This window comes from Scomber japonicus, chromosome 1 (genome assembly GCF_027409825.1).
Source record: "Scomber japonicus isolate fScoJap1 chromosome 1, fScoJap1.pri, whole genome shotgun sequence".
In the NCBI taxonomy this organism is placed as follows: domain Eukaryota; kingdom Metazoa; phylum Chordata; class Actinopteri; order Scombriformes; family Scombridae; genus Scomber; species Scomber japonicus.
This window is the reverse complement of record NC_070578.1, coordinates 18,597,955-18,617,587: the sequence shown is the minus strand read 5'-3', so window position 1 is coordinate 18,617,587 and position 19,633 is coordinate 18,597,955. Positions and strand designations below refer to the sequence as shown.

At 37.8% G+C, this 19,633-nt stretch overlaps 1 protein-coding gene across 1 annotated transcript in view; it reads right to left on the bottom strand.

Annotated features, from left to right (window-relative positions):
• Positions 1-19,633, bottom strand: part of LOC128357768 (CUB and sushi domain-containing protein 1-like) — a gene marked incomplete at its 5' end in the record, with an annotated part of 321,638 nt that overhangs the window by 98,805 nt on the left and 203,200 nt on the right. Inside the window, 5 exons of the mRNA XM_053318176.1 lie at positions 227-438; positions 1,550-1,676; positions 7,126-7,317; positions 9,256-9,412; positions 17,553-17,722. Coding sequence (XP_053174151.1) covers positions 227-438; positions 1,550-1,676; positions 7,126-7,317; positions 9,256-9,412; positions 17,553-17,722 — 858 coding nt within the window. The remainder of the gene's footprint in view (positions 1-226; positions 439-1,549; positions 1,677-7,125; positions 7,318-9,255; positions 9,413-17,552; positions 17,723-19,633) is intronic.

The window sequence follows — 19,633 nt, the reverse complement described above, 5'->3', positions numbered from 1 at the left end:
AACATAAATCAAGTTTATATAACTAAGAAACTATATGTGTGATGAGTGCTGAGTTTGTTAATTAGCTAATTTAATTGCTAGTTTAGAAATAGTTTTTTCTTCATAAATGGATCTGGGGGATATCATGGGGCAGACCACCCAAATCAGTGATTTTGCAGAATCATAGCACAGTATATGAGTGAATTCCCTATTATAACATTAATGATTAATAGATAGAGTTACTTACTTGAGAACTGTATAGAAAATCCTTGCTTGCTGATGAAGTAATCAGAATCAAACTGCAGTGTGAGTATGTTGAAAGTCGAGTGAATGTCTTCAGGTAAGGCCGGACCGGACCACTCTTTCAACAGGATCCCTCCGTCTGAGGGCCCAGATGGACCATCCCAAACTCTCAGGATATCATGGCCAACCTCAGTGTCAAAGACGATGAAGTGGAGGCTGAGATTTAAAAAAAAAAAAACAACATCAAAGGAGCACAGAGATCCAATACAAACTTTAACAACAGTTCTTTATTTGACAGGTTTACCATAAACTCATGTCCAATATCAAATCCAATGAAGTGGAGCTGAGAATAGACAGCTCAAACTAGCGCACACACACACACACACACACACACAGATGTCAGCAGTAGCCAGAATGTGTTGGGAAACACGATGCTGGCATAATGACTAATGTGGTGTACTCTACGACACAGCAGTGGCTTTGACAGAGAACATTTATCTAATTACTGAATATATTATTACCTGACAGTCTTGTAAGCAATCTATAGTTCATGTAGAGTAAAGGTTGTTATTATAAAGGAATCATCCTGTATCATTTAATTTCATTTGATTTCACTTTATAATCAGTGTCTGAAAAGAGTCTGGTGTCCCAAGATGCACAAATAAATACCAATCCACCACATTCAACCAAATACTAAAATAAATATATATATATTAGACGAGACATTACTGATAAGTGCCTGCATTGCATCAATTTAATCCCTGCCTTTAACATTCAGTGCTTAGTCCACACAGGAGCACTGACGCCTACTCAGAAGCCTAACTGATTTCACAGTCTGTTCAGTTGAGTTTGTGGGACACTAAATCTCCTGTTTGATGGCAAAAGCTGATATTCTTCAAAAAAATATATGAAGGGGGTCTCATAAATATTAGCTGTCAGAGACAACAAGTATACGCATCTTGAAAACTTGACTCAAGCGTTTGAATGACAATCTTTAAGTAAATGCAGTATGTAGCAATCCGACCAGTCGAGCTTAAAGATGAACAGAGAGACAACTATACCATGCACCAATTCCATACTGCATACCACTCTGTATTATAGATTGTTAAAACAACAACAGGATCTGTTTATTTAGTAGTAACACACTGCTATTATTGCTCCTATTAGCTATTTTAGCTATTTGCAGCTCTGCAGATATGTGTGTCTCTTTATCAAACATTTCATGGCTTTTTAAATTTTTTTTATCCAAAACCATAACTCAATCAGATAAGTGTAGGCATCATAATCACAGTGGCCACAGCATATATTCAACTGCTTATTACTTTACCTGATAGTCTTGCCAGTATCAGCCTCTATAGTCCAGGTACAGTGGAGGTTGTTGTCATATGGAGCAGGGTATCCTGGAGACAGAATCCGTCCAGACACTGCTCCAGTTATGTGACCTCCACACTCCGCTAAGAGGACATAAGACAAAGGGTTTAGCAACCATCACTGGAAAAAAAAAAGTTCATATACTTGTTACAATTTTACCTGATTTACAACTATTAGTGTTTATTGCTTCCACTTGTAATATGGAGCGCGGGTATACCTACATCCCCACTTAATGAATGTCAGGAGGTTGACATATATTGAAAGATTAAGTTACTGTGAATGTGACTGATGACTTATAGTCCTCTCAGCCATAAAGTGTATTCTTCTCAATCACAAAGACATTCGAAATGTGTTGAAGAATATGAGTCATTGTATTAGTTTTTAATAAGATAATTAAATAAAGGCCAAATAAATCCTACAAATTACACAAATTCATGGGCAATGACAGTGAAGCTGTGAAGCTATCACTGTTAGTGACACTAACAATAGTATTTAGCATATTGATTTGTAAAAGGTGCCACAATTCAGTAGATTTTTTTTTGTGTTGTTGTTTTGTGTGATCCATTCTTTTTACATCGAGTCTCTAAATACTAGATTCTTGGTATCAAATTTTCCTGGTCTTCTTTCCAGCCCATTATATTTCCATTCATCTCTTTATTCTCTCCCTCTACTAAACTACTCTGAGGTGTGAAGGTTGAGAAATGAGAATGAGAAACAGTTAAGTAAGGCTTGAATCATTAAATCAACCTTGAATTATCCAAGTTCTTGCTATACAGCTTCAAGGTTGGTGAATGACTTTGATGACTGTTTTCCCTTAAGGATCTCCCTATACTGTTGAGAGTTCAAGAAAAAAAAGGCTGTTTAATACACAAGAGATAATTGGCTTTTTTGTGTTCATTTTATATTGTTTTCAGGCAGTAATGAAGAGCAGAGAAGTTAGCAACAAATAGAGGAAAAAGGCTAGAAGCATATTTGAACTCATCATGGCAGTACATGGGGCACATGGTAACCCACTGAGCCAGCAGATCGCTGCTGATGAGAGAACAGTTCAGTATAGAAAAGGCTTTATATCTGTGTCTGCATTGTGTGTTTGTGAGAGTTAGGAGCAAACCATTAACTCAGCTCTGCAATCTACAATACAATGACAACCTACTGCTATTGCACTACCCCAGGCAAAATGCCCACAAATACACATCCGCATGTAAACACAAACACAAAGGCATAGCAGTTAGGCCGGAAACATACTTGAAAACACTTATTCAGTAACACAATAAAACACACGCGCACATACACACATACACACACAATATAATCAGTTGTTTCAGTCCCTGGTGATAGAAAAACACAGGAGAAAAGGCAACTACTTCACTATGTTTTATAATGAAAGTCAGGTAGAGAGTGGAAGAAGCACAGATGCACAAAGAAAAAAAGAGTGATTTAGTAAAGCTAGGGCCAATGACGACTGCAAATTCCTGTGACAGAAAAATAACGAATGACAGGCACGCACATATAGAGTAGAAGACAGACAGGTGTACTGTATGAATAGAGAAAGAGAGAAAATGACAAACTGAGTCTCAAGGAGGTAGACCACCACTCAGTTTGACTCAATATAGGAGAGAGAGTGAAAGAGGGTATAGAAATAGCTCCAGGCAAAGCCATCTCCTCATCTCCATGCTAGTACACGCAGATATGGGACCGAGCCAGACAGACAGGGTAGGAGACAGGCAGAGAGGCATAAAGACAAATGCCCCAACAGACAGACAAAGGAGAAAGATACAAAGGTATCTGTAGAGGTAGTTAGCCCAAGGCTCTGCCAGCAAGTACTCTCCTGGTTGCTGGCTTACCTGAAATAAGGCATAGCAGCTACAAATTAATGATTGTCTGCAGAGGTATATAGGGACACACACACACAAACTGAAATTTAAATACATCTTCTCAAAAACGCATATTCATTCTCATTTACACCCACATAAATACATTCAGCCCACATTCTTTATAGTTGCCATTAGCAACCATGTTAGGTCATGTCCCACCTCAGAGCTCAGGTGTGCTGGCAGGTTAGAGAGACACAAGGTTCGGCTCTGCAGCACAGAATTGCACATTAACATACAGTATGCCAAGTGTCCAAATCTACCCAACGAGGTAGAACTACTTACAGGGGAAGTGCTTTAATTTGTAAAATATGTAAAGCCACACAAAATTTATAGAGAATTACGGACTTCAAAAATTGCGAATTTGCTTTAGGGATTTCCAAGCTAGCTAGAAACAATACAAACAAACAAACATCGTATTCATGCTTCACTGGTGGTTGCTCATTGATAATAAGCAGTCTGAATGGCCAGCTGCACATGCTGTTGTTAAAACACAAAACAACTTTCACAGGTCCATAAGCAAAAAAAAAACAACAACAAAAAACTAAACAAAAAACACTATGTCAAAGCACCTGAATTATTTGGCACACTCCTCTCCAACCAAATTGCCAAGTGCTAACTGAAGCTAAATCTGCCCCCTGGTAGCTTATCTACCTTGGAAATATTCAAATATATTCTACATATGCCAAATGAGAAAAAAAACAAGATTTACTACAAATCAAATTACTACTATATAGAGTCTGGATGACTGCATGAGGCAGACTGTAATACCCCAGTATCCATCACGTGCATGCACAGTCAGGAGTGTGACCTGGGTGATTAAGGAGACACCCAACAGTCATCTCCTATCTCCTACCCTAGAATTGTCATGTCAAGACTGTCATGACAGTTAACTCCTAAATGCATAGAAATGTAGTTACATTCATACCTCAGTGATTATGTCCAAAGTAGACACAGAATGCAGACATTCGGTTACAGCTTCTCCACCTTTGGCTGCGGGGTGAGAACTGTTGAATTAAGGCTGATTGATGTGAAAACTGAAATAAGGGACTGGGCCACAAGGTAAGACTAAACCCATCCAAACCTTGATTTAATACACTCCCTGGCAGTAGACAAGGCATGAAGTTCACCAAATTGCTTCATGAATGCAATAGTGAGGAGACAAGAAGTATTTTCTAGACAGCGACAGCCACAGGTCAGTCTGGAGTTCAAATGCTGGTGAAAACAATATCTCTAGGCAGACAGGCAAGTCCCATTAAGGCATATGCACCTCATGCAGGGTCACAAATGCAGAGCCCCTTTTAGAAAATGTCACATCCGAGAATGAGACCGAACAGTCTGATTGCCACTGATATACACAATCTGCACAGTTAGGCAAGAAGATAAAAAGGAGATGTGATGACAGATTGCTTGCATCACCCATGTCACATGGATGACTTTGTTGGTACAAAAGTCTGACCTCTTGCACATGTCTACGATGGATGTCCAGGTATTGCATACTGTCTATGGAGGTCAGGAAGGATGAAAGAGCACCTAATACTTGTGGAGTGCACATCACCTGTCACACAGGATGAATATTCAATATACTTTCTGACAATATTCAAACACTTTGTCAAAGCTTTATAATCATTTTCTTGATGTTGTACATAAAAACTAAACACTTGTTTTTATGTCTCTTTTGTTCAATGTGTTTCACTAAGAATCAAACTATGTTACTATTTTAACCAATCATCTGCATGGCTGGAGTTTAATATTATTGCAGTTCATGATAAATTGTTACTTTTGTCATCACTCTGTAATTCTCTGTTGCGGATAAAACTGCATAATCTAAAATATGACTTCTATTCCGGGAATACATTTTATCATAATTAGCCATCCTGTCAGTTGATATATGGGTGCACTAAACTAACTAAAGTTTAATTTCTCCAGGTGGAATTCTTTTTACTACTTTGAATTTATCATTGACTTACAACCACACAGGTCAGGTAAATTTCTTTTGAAGGAATGTCTGGTATCTGAAATCATTGTGGTCTTGCTGCCCTTAAATGGTGTGATATCTGTGTGCAGGTCTATGTCAACTTTTATTTATTTAAGAAGCAACAATTTTAGATGATCCAGTATTCAGGGTTCCTACACCTTTACTTAAATCAAATTGTAGGACTTCATCATCACATTAAATCACGTTATTGTGCTATAAATAAAATATGTTAGTGAGAGCACTCAACAGAAGGGAGACAAATTAAAAGGAAAAAACAACAGTTTCAAGTTTCAGCATGTGTCATTGACCCAACAATTAACTACGAAAGTTATATAAATACGGTTTCAACCAGTTTCAAGCACTTTATTCAGAGTCCAAGCACTTTTCAAACCTTGAAAGTACCACATTAAAATTCAAGCGTTTTCAAGGATTTTCAGCACCCATGGGAACCCTCAATATTGTTTTTACATCACACCACTTTCTGGCATCTGAAAAAAGTCACCCCTGATAGAATATTCTATTTATTGTTATGCTGAGAATAGAACAGAAAGCTTAGGCTACAGTGCCAAATTCAGGGTACAAGAAAGCCGTCTGGCCTACATTATAAATTTATCAAAGTTCAATTCAAAAAGTCATTCCCTATTTTTGCACCTTAACCATGCTATCCTTAAAATACACAGAAGCCTGGTGCACTAAAGTCTCATGCCCATAAGTCTTGTGCACAGACTGATATATCAGCAAGGGTTGTTTTTACACACTGAGACGAATCAGTGCTACTACAAATATCTGAATGTCATTCCCATAGACTGTATACCAAGACCTATTTTCAAATAATTCACCTGTGCTGATTAAATCACTTAAAGACACCCTTTATCTTGTGATTCATTATGCTCTTGCTGAGCTTAGAAAAAAGAATACTGGGGGTGTAATGGTATATCAAATTCATGGTTCAGTATGTACCTTGGTTTTGGGTACACAGGTTGGCATGTTTTTGGTACAGCAGAAAAACAAGAACGCTAGAAACTAACATTTGGTCTTTTGCCTTGCAAAATGTAAACATTCAATAATGGCTCATTGGACAAAACTATTTCTGCAACAATTTAGTTGTGCTGCAGTGGAATAGGAAAAGCGTTTATATGCTCTAGTTGTATATAAAGTAGTTGAAACTAGCTGCAGCTTCAACAGCTAAAACACTATGGGGAGACACAGTATCGTTTCACTGTGGAGAGCACAGAGCATATTTTAATGATAGTGTTGCACTCAGTCAGTGTTATGAGTCTCTCGTTTGTCATTCTGACTGCAGCTACACTACAATCTAACCAGGATAACCAGGCTACCTGGACTAAGCTGGCTAGCATATACCCATGATGAGCATGCTATAGGTAAAAGGTGCATTGCCAAAATAACCTGGGTGGAACTCACGCTCTAGAATTATTATTTCGTATGTCAGAGGAAGTGGATTATTAAACTATTTTGACAGGAATTATCATGGGGTCATGGAGCGTATTCTTCATATGACTGCATGCACTGAACTGTAACATCTGTACCGTGATGTTTCGGGACAAATACCTGCACCGTTACACCCCTACCAAGTAGCTTTGAGTGCTGCTCTTCCCAGCTATATTTCTTATTGAAGATTATTTGTTGTAATTTAATGAAATATGCTAGTGCATACATACTAACCGATACAGGAAGGAAGTGCTTTGTCCCAGACACGTCTGTCCCCACTTAGACAGGTCAATGTACTGCTGCCATGGAGACTGTATCCAGGGTTGCAGGAGTAAAGGACAAAAGTGTTGGCATAGTGACCGTCGTCCTGGATCTTATAGCCATAACTAGGGACACCTGGTTCCTCACAGCGTACCAGATCAAAACCTACAAACAGAAAGACACACGCACACACGCACACACACACACACACACACACACACAAGCAAACAAACACACACACATACAGATTAGGTCATTCTCTCCATGCAGTTAAGACAACTTTTTATAAATGAACAGGTTGATTTAGAGACAGGAGTACCATCCTATTCTTCTTCTTCCACTCATTGTAAAAGTTGGAACATTGGGTATGTGACAGCTGAAGTGAAAGCTAGCAGACATTTCTACTAATTCTACCCATATGCTTGTTTCTCTGATACATTAAAATGGTAGGGGCTTCTCCCTTTTTTAAAAGATAGATTGATGTTAGTGAGCAGCAAAAGTGACTATATCTATGAAAAATGTGGCTCCTGTATGTGTATTGGAAAAACATAAAATGATCATTTCATATCAAGCATGAACACAAATATACTGTACAGTTGAACAAGCATGTAAGGGGGGGGGGTCAACATTGTATGTGTGTTTTGTAGAAAACAGAAAAACAGAAAGTTTCCCCCTTTTTAGGACAGACTCGGTTCATACTTTAATGACTAGACAGATAAGAAACTTCCAAGTTGTTATGTAAGCAACAATGTTCAACAATATTGCCTGCCTGTGATACATACACTATTGTTTCATATTTAATTGAAAGTTTGCCTGTAAAGAGTGATGAGAATATATGTAAAACTACACCCGTTATCTATTATCTGTATAGAATTGCAAATTGGATGCAAAGTCAAAGTGCATTCATTGTCCAATTGCAATTTATTCTTCCATAAAGCCTTGTAGAGCAGCTTTTACATGGCCAGCAACTTTTTAAGTAAGCTGTCTCCACCGTCTAATCGTCCATGCACCATCCCTTCATCCAATTCAGTTAACAGATGTGTCTCACTCCTGTCAGTGTTTCATAGTTAATGTGTTGATGAGATGTTTGAAATCAGCCTCAGTCTTTGTTTAGTATCAAAGCTGTTTTACTCAGTCTCTGACCTGCTTATGCATCTACAGCTGCCCTTCTCAATCAGCTGCTTTTCCCTCCTTTCACCCGTTTAAACTTTCTATCAATCTCTCTTCTCTATCCATCAGCTGGTCCACTGTAGCAGAACTTTATAGAAGGTGTCACCTTCTCCAATTTAACGACTTGCAGATTAACGGCTGTCTAATGGTTTCACTGACATACAGAGCATCCATCTAGTATCCATCTGCTTTCATCCATTTGCCCCTTTATCCAGCCGCTCTTCCTCTCCAGGTGTGTCAATTTCTCACCTTCTTTTAATGACTTACAGATAATTGTTCTTCTAATAGCCTCATTGACTTACACAGCAGCTGGTCTTGGCTTCTTAACAGACTCTCTTTAAAGCCATTAAGACGTGTGTAAGAGCATGTGAGAGAAGGAGCATACACATATGTGTTTTAAGCATTCATATACTCAATTTCATTTTCACGTTTGTTTTTTCTTTTGTTAACTACTCTTGCACTTTGGGCTCCACCGTCGAAAGAAATTCCTTGGAAATCTGGGTGTAGTTCTCTTTTTCGGCTGTCAGAAGTGAAAGAAATAGCTAGGTAATTTGCTGACTGAGAAAGACTAGTCTCCAGAGTTTTGTAGTACATGACATATACTTTGTTCTGCTGTGCCAAGAATCACTTGACTGTAGCACAGGGCAGATGCAGGATATATCCATCAAGGCACACTTGCACAATAACTAACTACCACACTAATCTTCAATTAAAAACATCTTCTTACAAGGATGTTTCATGGTGAGCCTCTAAAATGTAGGAAATGACTGAAAGTCTTTCTTTCTTTAGGGAAAAATGAACAAAAGCATCACAAATCATGGTTATAAAAGCAAATAGAGCAGAAAAAACAACTTCATATACTGTATATTGTTACCCAGTTTCTGATCTGATCATCATTCAGTTCATATTTCTTAAATTAATTTCGTAACTCACTTGTGTATGTGAGGCGAAAGCCCTGACTGGTTCCAGAGGCGTTGCTGTTGAACTCCAGCCACAAGTGATTGGACGTACTATTGATGACATGACCCATCATGCTATCATATGTGAAGTTGCCAAGGAGACGAGATGAGCTGTTCTCGCCATCATTCACCTGTCAATCAAAACAGAGGAGCATGACCACAGAACATGAATACAAACATGAGTAATGAAGATTTGTGTGGTTTTGTAGAGGTTTATGTGGGTTTATGTCTACCAATTAATGTGTTAGAATATCACAGATCGTGTGTGCAGTGCATTGCTGACCTGATCTGAAAAAAAAGGATGGTACAAAATGTCTTTAAAAAGTCTTGAAACAGAAATTGCATTCTTTTGCACAATGGATCACCAAAATGCCAGAGAGAGACAAGCAAGGCTTTGAGCCAACATGGACCTTGTAAAGAGCCACAAAGATAGAGCACCAAATATCACATGAAAGCTGCTGAGGTCACAGATGAGTATAAGGGACAGCCAGTAGAACAGATAGAGCCTCTCTTTTGTGTGTTCAAACATTTCTGAAATATTGTTCAAAGGTTTTTTTTCTGCATCAGTTCCAGAGAGTACAGAAATGCTTACCTTACATAAAATATTGCTTGCCATGATTAAAATCAATGAGTTAAGTGTATTGTTACTTAGATGTGTGTGGTTTAGCTCTTGTCTCTCACCTGTAGATTTGAGTATCACTTTAATTAGTGCCATGGTGGAGGGGATATTGCAGCAGTATATGAAAAAAAGTAACTAATTCACAGTTGAGGATGTATCCAGTTGTGATAAATGCCCCAATTTTTTGTTTACATTTTGAAGTCATGTTGCTCAAGTGGATTTGTTTTAAGAGAGGAAACCATTAACACATAATGTGTGTTTTTCCTCAGAAATCATTAAGAAAAGATACAATCCTCGATATACATGTTCTCTACTGTTGTTTAACAGTTAAAAATAGCATGTAAATATCTGTGTGTAACTTGGTTTGAGACACTGTCACGCATATTAGTGGAGGTGAAAATGGAAGTAGAATAAGAAGAGGAAAGCGACAGAAAAGGTTAGATTTACAACAACATTAAGTCATCACTTGACTGCGTAAAAATTGCAGAATTTAGCTTGTCTTTCCATTGTTGACTGTTGAGGAATGCGACCTCTGATGCTAATGTTTGCCTAATTGACCACTGCAGGGCTTCTTAGAACTTTAAGGGTACAACAATGCATTCTGGGTACAGAGCAGTTTTTGAAAGAAATAAAGGACTGATTTATCATTATATACTGCTGTAAATTAAACACAGTAAATAACACTTCACAGTAAATAAAAATACATTCATATCAGTATCAATTATCTAATATTCATAAGTACTGCTTTAACCCTGAATCATGTAGCATATGCATGTAAACTGGGGGTAATATGAAAGTTAACAGCCATACAAACAACTCAGTTAGCTTAAATGATGCTAAATCGCGAACATGCTAACAAGTAAAAAACTGGCATTTCAAAGAGTGCAAATATACACCAGCAGGTAAACAACATGACCTGAAGAGGTAAGCAACATGTAGCCTACACATTCATTTCACTTCCCTATGAACACAACTTACATCGTCAGTGACTACCGCACCTGTAAACATGTGGGTGGAGAACGTGAGGAAAGGAAAAGGAGCTGCATAATAAAACACCCACTTCAAAATAAAGGCATGAATACATAAATGTCTCTCGACTTGAAGAATTCTTAACATTGACCCTTTTCCCCTTTCCGAAATGTAAGAATTATGAAACTAGTGAAGATGTTGGCAAAATAGCCTTCTTGTTCGACTCAATCTCTATTTCTGGTTTCCTTACAGTTTTGCTCCTTAGGATTGCATTGTGATCACCAGTCTGTTACTATGGACTCACACAAGCAGAACAAAACAACTGGAAGTCATTCATTTAAAATGTGCTAAGAGACTACTGAAGGTGGATTTAATGGCTGCCTCAAAAATCTTTGCAACTTGGAAATACATGAAAGCTGACCAGATTTCTCAAGTCAAACAAATGAACATTGACACAGTGTCAAAATAATGTCTAAATGAAGAGTAGATGCACACAAATCTGTCCTGCAGCATATTCACTTGTCTACTGTCTCTCCATGACTTCCAAATACTCATGTTTTGTAGTATTTTTTTCTTGAGAAATAAACAGTTTCTAAATGGCACACTGTGCTAGCGACTAAAGTAAGCTGTGTAGTTTTAGTGAAACTATTGTTTGCAGCATACTGAGGATGGATAGCAGAGTATTCTGCACCAGTGGGAGGGTATGTTTTCATGGGTGTTTTTAACATGTTTTTGAAACTGGGTAGACCACTGTAACAGTTGTAAGGGCAAGCACAGCAGGCAAGGTTTTTCTAGTAGGTTTCTGTTTGAGTATTTCTTGTTGGCATAAGAGTTTTAGAGTCAAATTTATTTCCGATAATGGTCAAAAATCTCTGAATGCAGCTCAACATGAACTGAAGAGAAGTGACAGTTTTGGTAGTAGAGTCTACATTTACAGTTTGAAGGAGATAATTAGTACTCTGAAGGTCCACGTTTCCATAACAGAACCTCACATCTGGGATATAAATGTGAACTGATCTTATATTTGCCAGCTTGGGGCATGTCCATAGATTGATGGTGACAAATCTGCAGGTGGCAAGAATGCAAAAGAAAAGGGGCTAAGGCAATGCAATAATCTATCTCTGTTAGTACTGCCACTCAGAGGAGGCATTGGTACATGAAACTAAAGTAGGAGCTACAGTATGTTAGAAAGCAGGTGATGGAAAGCACAATGATAGAAAAAATAGAAAGACATTGGTATGAACAGTGGAAAAAAGAGCAAAAGTTAAAAAGAGGAGAGGTATCACAGTATCTGTAGTATAACTCCCCTCAACTGCATCTTCTTTTCCTGTTTCACCCTCCCCACATACATCCTGTTTTCTCTGTCAGTGTCCTCCAATTTTGCATCTTGTGGTCTCTCTCTCTCTCTCTCTCTCTCTCTCTCTCTCTCTCTCTCTCTCTCTCTCTCTCTCTCTCTCTCTCTCTCTCACTTATTCTCTCCACCTTGCTTTCTCTCTATCTTTCTTTCCTCCTCTCTGTTTCAGTAAAACTCAGTATGGTTAATGAAAAGCCCTGCGGCTCATAAATCAACATGTCACCATCTGCCACCCCTCCTCCCTCTGTCTGTCTGACTCTCTCTCTTTCTCTTTTCCTCTCCTTCCACCTCTATTTTCATAGAACAATTCCTGCACACACCCACTTGGTTTCCTTCTCACCCACTCTATTTTCTTCAGGGTTGAGTACATCTGAGCAAATTTGGTCAAGCACTGTATTAGAGCACATTTTTAGGCGATTTGAGTTGGTTAGCAATGCCAGAGTGAAAACTTAGCCAATAGCAAAAAGGAATTGTAATGAGCCAGTTCATATGTTACAGGATATTTTAGCCTAAAGCTTGCTGGAACTGTCAAACAAACCGTTTGTGTTCAGAGTGTTCAGCACAGGGCATGAGCTCCATTACCATTACCTGGGGACTGGCATGCTAATTTCTGGCCTAAGTGGCACTTTGGGGCTTTACTTCCAATTTATTATAGTTCTCACTACGCTTCCTGCTAATTATTTGAGTAATTCATAATTAACTAACATATTGTACAGTGCTAGTCGTTGCCCTTAGATATACACTGTACCATCTCCACAAGATGACAATAGTGAGATATACACTACTAGTGGGGAAAATAGTTGTAAAAAGAAGACAGTAAACGTTAATATCTCAAGATATATTCATCTTATTGCATACATTCACACTGCATGGCAGACTTTTTGGTCAGAGGGTGTTGCTAGATAGAATGTCATTATGGCATGTCACTTATGATATGTTGGCCACACAATAGAAAAATCATAATCTCTGTTACTATAGTCAGTGCTCTACATTTAGATTGACATATTCATTTACTACTTGTGAAAAAAGACATTGTTTCAAACTGTCTGCACTTTTCAAACTAGAGTGCAGTTAGTAGAATGTAAATGTCCACCAGGTGTTTCTGGGGGCACATATAGTCTCTGTTTTCTTTAAGATGCAAAGAATGGTGTAATGGTTTGTCTAACTGTATAAACTTAATAAGGATAAGTCCCAACTTCTCAATTTTAACATTGCTATTTAATTAGAAAATGTTGCTATTTATTTAGAACATTTTTGGTAAACACATCACACAAAATAAAACTCCTTCCTATCTCCCTCTCCCCTCCTAAACAGAGAAGAGCTGAATCTCACTTAATTGTCCCTCCTGGCTCCCTTACAAACAAGATGGTGGAGAAACAAAAAAAAAATGGGGATTTATTAATCTTGTACCATGCTTAACTTTAGTGGATCATAACATATTGGATGTATAATTAATCTGCAAATGCCCTGGTTCAAAATTAGACCAAACTTTTCTATAGATGTCAGCTTTTGAGCCACAACAAAGGCCAGCAACAAAGAGCTAGCTAGCCTAGGCATTATGTCTTTTCCTGCAGATGTTGATCACGTGTGGCCCCTATCAGCCAGTTAAGAGGAGTGAGCAGTCAGCAGTTAATAGTTGCATAAAATGAGTTATATATTACGGAAGCACCACACCAAAAAAAAGTTTTTTGTTATAACGTTATAACCTTATAATTTATTGTTATTAGGTCTGGGTCGATCCGTGATCAAATCGTATATTGGCGATTGGAGGGTTGCCAGGCAATTTTCTGTTTATCAAGGCGATTTTGGAAAAAAAAACAGCACTCTACTGATAAATTGGTCTTTCGCAATGAACCGGCATCACCATGGCCCAAAACACACTAAGGGCTGGGGGGGGGGCTTCTCAAATGGTAATATGGCAAATTAAAGGCCAGCATCAAGCACTTGGACAACAGCAGAATCTCGCCATGTCTCAACCCAAGCATGAAGTAGAACTTGATCAAATCCTGTAAATGAACCATATTCCTCAATTAATCTGTTCTCCACACAGCGTTTCCTCATTCCCACAACATGAAACATTTATGTTATCATGTTATAACATGAAAAGTTTTATGTTATAACAAGAAACTATCACGTTATAACGTGAAAAGTGTTATGTTATAACAAGAAACTATCATGTTATAACATGATACTGATCCGTTTTTTTTTTCCTGGCATGGCAGCAATACGCTGCCTTAATATATATATATATATATTCACTTTTTTATTCTTTTTTATTATTTTTTTTCTTTTTTTCTTTCAACAATTATGAATCGCTGCAACAAGAGGGGATATAGTCATAAAAGTGCACAAAAAATATTAGGCTGATGGGTCCAGTACAGGGCTCTCAAATTTCATGAAAATGCGATTGGTCTAATAAGCAGCAACACAGAGCTATAAGGACACTGTGCTCTCACACGTGTTGCATTGATAGTCACACAAACACACACGTGCACAGTCACTCTTTAGTGCACACTCTTGCTCACTCACTCCAGATTCCAGGAGATTGGATCTCATTTGCGGGCGTCAGGGAACCACTATCAATATGTGGGAGAGTTGGGATGTCTGGATTATATTCTGTATATAATATATTAATTTCTGTACGGTGGGATCTATCACTTCTCAGTGTGAGAAATGACAGGTGTGGCGTGTGAGCGTGTGAACTGCTTGAAATGCGTGTGTCTCACTCACGGTCAATGTGTGAGACTTGAGAGGTCTGGACCAGTAGTATGCGAGATTAGCTGCGGACAGATACACACACGGATACGCAGACAGACACGACCAAACACATGATCTCCTCCAGATGTAAACCTGGAGACTTATACCTCTGAATGTCTTTAATAATTGTGCACATTCAAAACATTTTATTAAACTCTATCAATTGTAAGTACATTAAGCATTTTGAAAAATGTGATGCTTGTCCAATTGTGTGCATTTAATCATCCCAGCTGTGTGCACAGCAAAGTAATAAACCAACTACAATATCTGCTTCCGAAATGTTCAATAACACTGTCAAACATGTGTTTGTATACCACCATACATGTAGATCACCATTCATCACTGTATTGCAACAGCTGTGTTGTACAGGCGGAGGGACATCTGCTTGACTGCTTAACTTAATTTAAAATTTGTTGTCAGTAATCTACAATATGAAGTATTAAAATTGAATCTAAAAATCTAATACTGGTATACGCCCTATATTGAACACAATGTGTCATTGTAACAGTCAGTCTTGGGGCTTGCCATTAGTTTTTGATTGCTGTTTGCATCCAGTGTATCCTCATTAACTTTTGTGATCTCCAGTCATTCTCTGTATTCTGCTCATCTGTTCTTGTTATTTTCTGATAAGGAATCAATTTATTACAGTAAATACGATGTCAAATGCCTCATGAAGAACACAATCCTATTTTGATAAAGAGCAAATGTCATCCTCTGCTCTTCAGACTGTGGATGCACCCTCTTTGTTGAATTTCACAAACAATGATGTAAAGGGGGGCTGCAGTCTACAGAAAAGCATGTTGGAAAACTGCAATTTAAAACTTGGTAGGCTCATCTGCACAATGCCATTTTTCAGAATTGAGGCTATTATGGAATGTGTCAGCAAATTTTCATCATGTTTATGTCTGTTAACCATATTGATGTCACTTTCCTTTCCTTGAACAGGATTTTACCTTTTTTCTTTACCTACCCCATTGGGCACATCTCTTCCTTTTTACAATGATGTTAAGCCTCTCTAAAAGTCAGGGAGAACCCTGCTAATACATTCTAACCACAGACAGGCTCAGCCAATGCTCTAGGCCTAATACTGATAATACACTCTAACCACATACTGGCTTAACCATGCCCTCAGGCCTAATACCGCTAAGAGACATTGTGAATAGAAACAGTTTTAGACGGTGTCTGTAGGACAGCGTCAAGACTGTAAAACAGCTCACACAGCTGTTCCTAACTGACAGTGAAGTGGGCACATGTACATGAGAGAGGAAATGTGAGGAATTATGAGCCTTGGGAACATTTGTAATTCTCTCTGTAGATCAGATGTACACAAGTCTGCACATCCAAGTTTAGAACATGTAAGTACTTCCATGAATGCTGTGTATTTATTGTGACAACTACATATCAAAAACATTCCAAAGGGCACTGTAGACTGAGAACCATAAAAACACTAGTGTATTCAAGTGCAACACTTTTCTCCCAGTCATAGTTGCATAGTGCATGATCAGTCAATGCAGTGGTCACTAAAATGGTCACATGCTGCAGTCATGGGTTGTTTAGCTATTGTATTCTATTGTATTGTATTCTGTTGTTTTGATTACTTATTAAAATCAAATTTTATAAATAAAATTCCAGGATAACCTTTAAATACTACAATAACACTCTGTAATGCGTTAGAAGGTTAACAAAGACAGAATTGATCCTTTTGTGCCTCTGTTTCCCATGTATTTATTCAGCCGTGGATGGCCACTACAGCAGGAGCACTATCAGCACTAATAGAGAACATGGGTAATAAACCCCTGCAGGGATGTTATTGCCTCTTACAACAATGTTTAACACCTCTAAAAGCTAAGCCAAATCTTGCTAACACAATCTAACAACATACTGGTGAAACCAAGTATTCAAAGCCCAATCTGTCGTTCATGTTCTTACTCCAGCCTTTTTCTTCCACACCTCTTATAATTGAGGGGTACACATTCCCTGATGCCTTAATTGAACCAAGTGTGCATGCCTGGAACAAAAGCTTGCAGAACAGTTGGGCTTTGTGGACAACGTTAAGAAATGGTGGGCTCTGTTATACAACATTAAAATTGATTACTGAGTGGACATAAATGAATAGGCCAACATCAACTGAAATTACATGCACAAATCAAGACAAGGTTGACGTGGTCTGAATATTCTGATATTTCTTTTGATTATATGTGATTGTGTTTGGCTGTTAATGTGAAAGTAAGAGTAGGCTATAATCTTTGAAATCTATAAATAAATATATCCCAAATGCTCATGTCAAAGTTTAGAAGCGATCCTCAATCTTGCTTTTTTATGGTCTCAATGTGTGGTCACTACTATATCCCAGCATCTACAAAAAATAGCTGTTAGCATTTTCAGCATAATTGGAAATCATACATGTAACACATAGTAATACGTTCAAATATACATATAAGTATACAAACTTTGCATATAGACAGCTTTTGGTTATGAGCATAATTCTTCAGATATGTTGTGTGTGAATCTGTAAATAAATCATGGATTTAAAGATTTAGCTCCACCTGACTGGAAAAAGCTTGTTTTATACCTTGATATAGTCTCCATCTTGCAATGAGAAGCTCTCAGCTTTCAGTCTGATTCCCTTGCCCTTTTCGGTTGTGATGCGGTAGATGCACTCGTGGTTGTTATCGTAGTTGGAAGGGAAGTTTGGAGAAAGGAGAACTCCTTCTGGTCCTAGGGATGAGGCTCCACACTCAGCTACAGTAGAAGGGGGCAGAGACAGTGTGGATCAAAATCACAGCAATTCTACACCTAATTATCTTTGAGCAGTCAGAATATCTGGGTTGCTGTGTGTTGTGTAAAAAAGAAAAAGAGGAAGAGAGAGAAGAGAGGAGAAGAGATTTGAAAAAAGGTGCATATATTACTGAACAAGCACAAACTTTCAGCTCAGCAGACATGATAATAGACAATAATAATAATAATGAACAATACACCATAGCTTGTAAGAACTTGATGTCATGTGCTTCAAATAAGACAATAAAAACAAGGATGAGGAGTAGAAAAACACACGCAGTCATGACAGAGCAGGGGTACTGCAAGATTAAACATCATTGTAAATATATTGTGCATTCTTATTAACGTTTCACCACATTAAAAAATGGAAAAAATCTCCGACATTTACATTAATTATGTTTTATGTTGTGTTTTCATACATAACGAATAACATAATAAATAAGCAATAAATATCAAAATCACTCTTTGAAAAACTCTGTTAAATATGCAGGTAGTCGCAGTAGCGGGTTGTCATAGTAACACAACACGCTTTCTGGCTCAGGAGTTTTGCAGGAATTCAGTAGTCAGAAAAAAAGTGAGTGTCAGAACAGCCATGGAAAGATTTGAGACGGTAAACAGACTTCAAAGAAACGCTGAAACATCTCAGCTCTCAACACAGAGATGACTGAATCTTAACCGACTGACAAAACGTCTCGGCTAATGGCTTAATGGACAGATTTTGGCTGCTTGTGAAAGACGGATATCTATCACTGTCCATGCACATTCACTGTAGTGTTACACATTGCAAAATTCATATTTGTGTTATCATGTAAATAAAAGAAAAGAAATAAATAAGAAATCAACAGCTCACATGTCCCATTCAAATGCCCACAACCTTATTTTGGGTTTTGTATGTTTTTACTTATATTTATAAAATATAACATTACAATATAATACAATTTGTTCAAACATTATCATCTTCTATGTACATATAGGCCGTACAATTCATATTGGGGGTCGTGTGGTGCCTTGATAAATGTATTATTATTTTTTTAATCCTTTGCCATGTTCTAAAAAAGTTAGGGAAGCACTGATTTAAACATAAACTTCAAAAGATTAAAAATAGGGCAAAATTAAAAACATTACATAAAGCAGGTCTTGATTAGTTTGTTAGAAAAAAGTGTTTCATAAAAAATATACAGATTTATCTAGCAGGTGCAGTGCCTATCAAAGTTTAGGAATTCAAATAAGTGGTACTCTCTGCAAATAGAGTTTTGTCATATGTAAATGAGGAGAAGAAGAGAGACGAGCAGGCTTTTAACTCCCACTGAGGAGAACCACCACTATTTGGAAGGGAGAAAGAGGAAATGGAAGTAATGAGAAAGACAAGAGAGAAGGCGGTATGGAAAAATATGGAGCTCACTGTTTATCAAATCTAAACAAATCTGAAATTCAAAACATTAAAAAAAAAAGTTCTGTAGTTTTTAAAAGAGATTAAGAAAAGAGATAAGAAGCATAAATTCAAGGATGCTACAAGCAATTTTTCAGAAATTCTTTTGAAAGTGAAGACGGCGCCATAGAGTGGGTGTGAAAGAATAGAGGACAGTAAAAGGGGAGAAGAAAGGATGAAGGGAGAGCAGGAAGAGGAAGAAAAGAAGATAGCAGATGAACTGAGACAGACAAGAGCCTTTTGAAAATATGCAGGGAGAAATTAGAGAGGGGAAAAAGGGAGTAACAAAAGACTTAAAGTATTAACACTTTTCATATAGCAGCTAATGCTCTAATTATCTACCCAAGGACTGTATAAATACAGAAGGAGAGGAGAAACACTTAGAAACTTAGAAAGTGAGACTGAGAGCTAAAGAGAGGGACATTTAGAGAGTGGGGGTAAGAGAT